We start from the raw sequence: 8,469 nt of genomic DNA on the forward strand, positions 1-8,469 counted from the left end.
CTTTTTCATTTCCTTTCTTTTTTCTTGAATACAGAAAAAGAAAAAAATTACATTTATTTTTAATTTTTATTAAAATATTTTTCTTTCCTTTTTTCTACTATATTTTTTAATTTTGTGTAAATTTTTTCAAACTCTATTTTACTCCCATCATCTCATTTTAGTCTACTTCAGTGTATTCATTGTTTCAAATTATCAAATGATGTCCTTTTTTTTTCTCCCCTCCCTTTTTCTCTCCTATCTGTGAAAACACTTTCAACACCAAAACCAAAAAACAAATAGGATCTAGGAATCTAGCATCATCTATTCGATTAGTGTGCGTGTATGTATATGTGTGTGTGTGTTTAATTTTTAATTTTAATATTTTTCTAATTTTATCTTTTTTTTCAATTTTGCGACCTCAATAATTCCTTTTCTCCCTTCAAAATGACAATACGAAGGAATTCACCCCCCAAAAAAAGATCACGAACAAACGACGGCCAGGGATTTATCCAACAGAGATACAAGCAAGATGTCAGAACCACAATTTAGAATCAAAATAATAAGAATACTAGTTGGAGTAAAAAATAGATTAGAACCACTTTCTATAGAGATACAAGAAGTAAAAAATAGCGAGAATGAAACTTAAAATGCTATAACTGAGCTGCAATCACAGATGGATGCAGCGGTGGCACAGATGGATGAGGCAGAATAGGCAATCAGCGATATAGAGGACAAAGTTATAGAGAATAATAAAGCAGAAAAAAAGAGGGAGATTAAGGCAAAAGAGCACGATTTAAGAATTAGAGAAATCAGTGACTCCTTAAAAAGGAAAAACATGAGAATCATAGGGGTCCCAGAAGTGGAATAGAGAAATACGGGTGGAAGGGTTAGGTGAGTAAATCATAGAGGGAAAATTTCCTAACTTGGGCAAAGACACAGACATCAAAATCCATGAAGCACAGAGGACTCCATTAGATTCAACAAAAACTGACCATCAACAAGGTACATCATAATCAAATTGACAAAGTACTCAGGCAAAGAGAATCATAAAACCAACAGGGAAACAAAGTCCCTAACCGGCAAGGGAAGACAGATCAGGTTTGCGGCAGACCTATCCACAGAAAGTTGGCAGGCCAGAAAGGACTGGTGGGATATATCCAATGTGCTGAATCAGAAAAATATGCAGCCACGAATTCTGTATCTAGCAAGGCTGTCATTCAAAATAGAAGGAGAGATAAAAAGATCCCCATACAAACAAAAATTAAAGGAGATTGTGAGCACTAAACCAGCTCTTCAGGAAATTTTAAGGGTGACTCTCTGAGAGGAGATAAGATGAAAATATATGTATATAAATAAATAAATACCAAAAGTAACAAAGATTAGAAAGACCAGAGAACACCATCAGAAACTCCAATTCTACAAGCGTCATAATGGCAATAGACTCATATATTTCAGTATTCACTCTAAGTGTCATTGGACTCAATTCTCCAATCAAAATACATAGGGTAATGGAATGGATAAGGAAACAAGATCCATCTATATGCTTTTCACAAGAGACGCATTTTAGACCTAAAGACACCTCCAGATTTAAATAAGGGGAATGAGAACCATCTATCATGCTAATGGTCAACAAAAGAAAACCAGAGTAGCCATACTGATACCACACAATCTAGACTTAAACATACAGACTGTATCAAAAAATGCAGAAGGGCATTATATCGTTCATAATCAAGGGGTCTATCCACCAAGAAGACCTAACAACTGTAAACATTTATGAGCCAAATGTGAGAGCACCCAAATATATAAATCAATTAATCACAAACATAAAGAAACTCATTGATAAGAATACCATAATAGTAGGAGACTTCAACACCCCACTCACAGCAATGGACAGATGATCTAATAAAAAAATCAACAAGAAAACAATAGCATTGAATGACACACTCGACCAGATGGACTTAACAGATATATTCAGAACATTTCATCCTAAAGCAACAGAATATGCATTCTTCTCCAGTGCCCATGGAACGTTCTCCAGAATAGACCATATACTGGGGCACAAATCAGCCCTAAGTAAGCACAAAAAGATTGAGATCCTACCACACATAATTTCAGACCACAATTGCCATGAACTCGAAATCAACCACAAGAAAAAATTTGGAAAGGTAACAAAGACTTGGAGACTGAAGAACATCCTACTAAAGAATGAAAGGGCTAACCAAACAGTTAAAGAGGAAATTGAAAAGTATATGGAAGTCAATGAAAAACATAACACCACAACGCAAATCTCTAGGATGCAGCAAAGGAGGCCATAAGAAGAAAGTATATAGCACTCCGGGCCTTCCTAAAGAAAGAAGAAAGATCTCAGATACACAACCTAACCTTATGCCTTAAGAAGCTGGAAAAGAACAGCAAATAAAACCCAAAACCAGCAGAAGACAGGGAATACTAAAGATTAGAGCAGAAATTAATGTTATAGAAACCAAAGAAAAAAACAGTACAACAGATCAATGATACTAAAAGCTGGTTCTTTGAAAGAATTAACAAAATTGATCAACCACTATCCAGATTGATCAAAAAGAAAAAAGAAAGGACCCAAATAAATAAAATCAAGAATGACAGAGGAGACATCACAACGAACACAACAGAAATAAAAACAGTAATAAGAAAATATTATGAACAGTTATATGCCAATAGAATGGGCAATCTGGAAGAAAGGGACAAATTCCTAGAAACATATACACTACCAAAACTGAAACAGGAAGAAATAGAAAATTTGAACAGACCCATAACCAGTAAGGAAATCGAATTAGTAACCAAAAATCTGCCAAAAGACAACAGCCCAGGACCAGATAGATTTCCAGGGGAATTCTACCAAACATTTAAGGAAGAGTTAACACCTATTCTCTTGAAACTATTCCAAAAAATAGAAATGGAAAGAAAACTTCCAAACTCTTTCTATGAAGCCAGCATTACCTTGATTCCAAAACCAGACAGAGACCTCACTTAAAAGGAGAACTATAGACCAATTTCCCTGATGAACATGGATGCAAAAATCCTCAACAAGAATTATCCAACCAGAAACAATAATACATTTAAAAAAATTAATCACCACGACCAAGTGGGATTTATACCTGGGATGCAGGGCTGGCTCAATATCTGTAAAACAATAAACGTGATTCATCACAACGATAAAAGAAAGAACAGGAACCATATGATCCTCTCCACAGATTCAGAGAAAGCATTTGACAAAATACAACATCCTTTCTTTACAAAAACCCTCAAGAAAGTAGGGATAGAAGGACCATACCTCGAGATCCTAAAAGCCATCTATGAAAGACCCAATGCTAATATCATCCTCAATGGGGAAAAACTGAGAGCTGTCTCCCTAAGGTCAGGAACAAGACAGGGATGTCCACTCTTGCCACTGTTATTCAACAGATTATTGGAAGTCTTAGCCTCTGCAAGCAGACAACACAAAGAAACAAAAGGCATACAAATCAGCCAGGAAGGGGTCAAACTTTCACTCTTCACAGATGACATGATACTCTATATGGAAAACCCAAAAGACTCCACCAAAAAACTGCTAGAATTGATTCATAACTTCAGCAAAGTGGCAGGATACAAAATCAACGCAGAGAAATCAGTTGAATTCCTATATACCCACAATGAAGTGACAGAAAAGAAAACAAGGAATCTATCCCATTTACAGTAGCACCAAAAACCATAAAATACCTAGGAATAAATCTAACCAAAGAGACGAAACTCTATACACTAAAAATGATAGAAACCTTATGAAAGAAATCGAAGATGACAAAATATGGAAAAAGATTCCACGCTCCTGGATAGGAAGAACAAATATTGTTAAAATGCTGATAGTACCCAAAACAATCTACATAATCAATGCAAGCCCGATCGAAGTGACACCAGCATTCTTCACAGAGCTAGACAAATAATCCTAAAATTTATATGGAACAGAAAAGACCCAGAATAGTCAAAGTGATCTTGAAAAACAAAACCAAAGCAGGAGACATCATAATCCCAGAGTTCAAGCTATACTACAAAGCTGTAATGATCAAGACAGTATGGTACTGGCACAAGAACAGACACTCAGGGGCATCTGGGTGGATCAGTCAGTTAAGCGTCTGACTTTGTCTCAGGTCAAAATCTTGTGGCCCATGAGTTTGAGTCCCGCAACGGGCTATGTGCTGACAGCTCAGAGCCTGGAGCCTACTTGGAATTCTCTGCCTCCCTCTCTCTCTCCCCTCCCCCGCTCATGCTCTGTCTTTGTCTCTCAAAAGTAATAAATAAACGCCAAAAATTTTAAAAACAAAAACAAGAACAGACACTCATATCAATGGAACAGATTAAAAAACCCAGAAGTGTACCCACAAACATATGGCCAAGTAATCTTTGACAAAGCAGGAAAGAATACCAATGGAATAAAGAAAGTTTCTTCAGCAAGTGTTGCTGGAAAAACTGGACAGCGACATGCAGAAGAATGAACCTGAACCACTTTCCTACACCATTCACAAAAAACACAAAATGGATGAAAGACCTCAATTAAATCAGGAAACCATCAAAATCCTCGAGGAGAAAACAGGCAAAAACATGTTTGATCTTGGCCACAGCAACTTGCTACTCAACACGTCCCCAGAAGCAAGGGAAACAAAAGCAAAAATGAACGACTGGGACCTCATCAAAATAAAAAGCTTCTGCACAGTGAAGGCAAACAATCAGCAAAATTAAAATTCAACTGACAGAATGGGAGAAGATATTTTCAAATGACATCTCAGATAACGGGTTAGTATCCAAAATCTATAAAATACAAAGGGCTAGTATCCAACACCCAAAACACAAATAATCCAGTGAAGAAACGGGCAAAAGACATGAATAGACACATCTCCAAAGAAGACATCCAGATGGCCAACCAACACATGAAAAAATTCTCCACATCACTCATCATCACGGAAAAGCAAATCAAAAGCCTAATGAGATACCACCTGACACCTGTCAGAATGGCTAACATTAACAACTCAGGCAACAACAGATGTTGGCAAGGATGCAGAGAGAGGATCTCTTTTGCATTGTTGGTGGGAATGCAAGCTGGTGCAGCCACTCTGGAAAGCTGTATGTAGGTTTGTCAAAAAACTAAAATATAACTACCTTATGACCCAGCAATTGCACTACTAGGCATTTATACACGGGACACAGGTGATCTGTTTCGAAGGGACACATGCACCGCCATGTTTATAGCAGCACTATCAACAATAGTCAAAATACGAAAAGAGCCCAAATGTCCATCGATGGATGAATGGATAAAGAAGATATGGTATATATATACATACAATGGAGTCTTACTAGGCAATCAAAAAGAATGAAATCTTTCCATTTGCAACTACGTGGATGGAACTGGAGGGTATTATGCTAAATGAAATTAGTAAGAGAAAGACAAAAATCATATGACATCACTCATATGAGGATTTTAAGAGACAAAACAGATAAACATAATGGATGGGAAACAAAAATAATATAAAAGCATGGAGGGGACAGAGCATAAGAGACTCATATATGGAGAACAAACAGAGGGTTGCTGGAAGGATTTTGGGAGGGGGATGGGCTAAACTGGTAAGGGGGAACTAATGAATCTAATCCTGAAATCATTGTTGCACTATATGCTAATTTGGATATAAATTTTAATTAATAAAACTAAATAAATAAATAATAAAAAATAATATATATAAAAAAAGAAAATACTGAATGATCATGACGTTGAGGTAAAAATTTCTTAAACATTATGCCGAAAACTCCATTAATAAAGGTAAAAATCCAAAAGTGAAAAAAAGAAAAAGAATTCTTCATACTGTCACACCACCATTCACACAAACTAATGTAGAAGTGCGTCCTTAACCCTGTCATTCACTTTTAAAGAATCAAGTCTAAATGTGGAGTTTGATATATATGTCAGAGGACATGCAAATAGGGCCCTCTCCGTGATGATAAACCCAGCCCAGCCCCGACCCTGCAGCTGGGAGAGGAGCCCCAGTCCCAGGGGTCCCAGGTGTTCCCATTCTGTGATCAGGACAGAACACAGACACCTAACCATGGAGTTTGTTCTGGGCTGGGTTTTCCTGGTTGCTCTTTTAAAAGGTAATTTATGGTGAACGGGAGACACTGAGTATGTGAGTGGATATGAGTGAGAACCAGTGGATGTGTGACAGTTTCCTGACCAAGATGTCTTGTGTCTGTAGGTGTCCAGTGTGACGTGCAGCTGGTGGAGTCTGGGGGAGACCTGGTGAAGCCTGGAGGGTCCCTGAGACTCACCTGTGTAGCCGCTGGATTCACCTTCAATGCCTGTTGGATGAGCTGGGTCCGCCAGGCTCCAGGGAAGGGGCTGCAGTGGGTCGCAGAAATTAGTGGTAGTGGAGGTAGCGCAAACTATGCAGACTCCATGAAGGGCCAATTCACCATCTCCAGAGACAACTCCAAGAACACGCTGTATCTGCAGATGAACAACCTGAAGACCGAGGACACGGCCACATATTACTGTGCGAGAGACACCGTGAGGGGACCTCACTAGGAGCCCAGACACAAACCTCCCTGCAGGAGGGGATCAGCACCACCAGGGGGATGCCCACTATGCACAATTCTGCTTTGAGTGCCCAAGAGCAGGTGCAGATGGAGGTTACAGGCAGGTTTCCTGTCAGGGTCTGGGGCTTCCTCTCCACACAGCAGTTTCCCCAAAGCCTCCCTGGTTTTATGATTCTGTGTTTACCTATTAACGTCTGAATTAGCAACTGTGTTGTCATAGGAAAACTACACTAGCATGCACAAAGACACAGTTGTTTGCCCTTGCTTACTCTGGTCCAACAACATGAGTGAATTACACATTTCCTGAGGCACAACAGCTGAACCGTTACATGAGTCCCAGATGCACTCCCTGTGCAGCCAGGACCACAGGATCCCACAGCTCCTCCTTATCCTCACCCAGCCCTGGACCCAGTCAAACAACGTGACACTTCCCTCCTGGCACTTGCAACTCAGTTCTTGAAGTGAGCTGCAGCTTTATTCAATTCCTCTAAACGAGAGATAAATCATCTCCATGTATTAGTCAGGATTCCCTTGAGCAAAAGAACCCAAAGCACATTAGTTTCCATGACAAAAGAGGTTAAGAAGTCCTATGATCTACTGTCACAAGCTGAAGACCCAGGAAAACCAGTGATGTAATTCTTGTCTGATTCTGAACTAGTGTCTAATCTCAGAACATGGAAAGCTGATGATGTAACTCTCAGAAAAAGGGCCAGAGGAGATCAATATTCCAGTTCAAACAAGCACATGGGAAGTAAAAATGAGGGAATTCTTCCTCCATCTGCATCCGATTCTATTCACAACCTTAATGGAATGGGTGGTGCCCAGGCAGACAGAAACCATGGATGGAAATCCCATTCTCTTCTAGAACATTCACAGACATCCACAGAAACAGTGGTGAATCTGGGCACCCATGATGCAGTCAAGATAACCTATAAAGTTAATCATGAAAAGCCAACCTCCTGTAAACGTGGAGCTCAAAGACTGAAGATTTAAGTTGATTCCATCATTGGGGTAGAGCCTGGTGGGCATAGCAGTGCTCCTGTGAAAGAGGGGAGAGGCCCATAAGGGGAACTGTAGTCTGAGTATCCCCTGGGTCGCATCGGGAGAGACAATTCCCTTCTTGGAATGCATTTGGGAGATGGCGCATTGCCTCTCATAGGACAGGAGAGCTGACAGGCACCATTAAAATTCCCTGATCATTAGCATAGGATCCTCTTCTGAGAGCAACTAACTGGACACTGCCTTCTTGTTGTTCTTCACCATGAACTCCAAGCCCCTAGTGTTCATGCAACTGATCTTCTGGGGTAAACCAGCTCTGGGGTAAACCAGGCAGAGCACATCAATATCCTCTCCCAGAGGATCAGTGGGGTCCCTGACATATTGAGTTCACATAATTTGTAGTTTTCAAACCCAGCTAGAGCTCCTGAGATAAAATGTGAGAGCCCTGTGCCACGAGGGCTGTGCCACCCTGTGCCACCAGATGGGCCAATGGCTTGGACACAGACAGGGTGAAAGCAATTCTGACAGAAGCCTGGGACCCACAAGTGTTCTCTTTGTGTGAGGGCTTCCTGAACAGAGGAGACTGGGAACTCCAATTCCAGGGACTAGAGAGGGAGCTGACGCCAATATTTCCTCCCACCAATCAACATTGACAGATTTCACTCAGCAGCACAGCATCCCTAGTGGAAGCTGAGCCACTAACACCAAGCTCCACCTACTCCTGCTCCCATCAAGTGCTTGCTTACCAGGAAAGAGTGCCTGGCAACCAGACCACCACTGCACCCCTCCCTCCAAAGACCACCGTATACACCCACAGGCACCAAGTCAACTGACCGTATAGTGAGGAATAGCTTCACCTCTAGGGGAGATAGGAATTAGCCTCTTTTAACAAGCAGACCA

General features: G+C 40.3%; 1 gene segment (V, D, J or C); it reads left to right on the plus strand.

Annotated features, from left to right (window-relative positions):
- Nucleotides 1–6,015: 6,015 nt before the first annotated feature.
- Nucleotides 6,016–8,461, plus strand: LOC121024123 (immunoglobulin heavy variable 3-23-like). The segment is given in 3 exon segments: nucleotides 6,016–6,129; nucleotides 6,231–6,541; nucleotides 8,433–8,461. Coding segments are annotated over 3 exon segments (366 nt in total).
- Nucleotides 8,462–8,469: the final 8 nt, after the last annotated feature.

This window comes from Herpailurus yagouaroundi, unplaced genomic scaffold, assembly GCF_014898765.1.
Source record: "Herpailurus yagouaroundi ecotype Mexico unplaced genomic scaffold, PumYag 57122, whole genome shotgun sequence".
Taxonomy (NCBI): domain Eukaryota; kingdom Metazoa; phylum Chordata; class Mammalia; order Carnivora; family Felidae; genus Herpailurus; species Herpailurus yagouaroundi.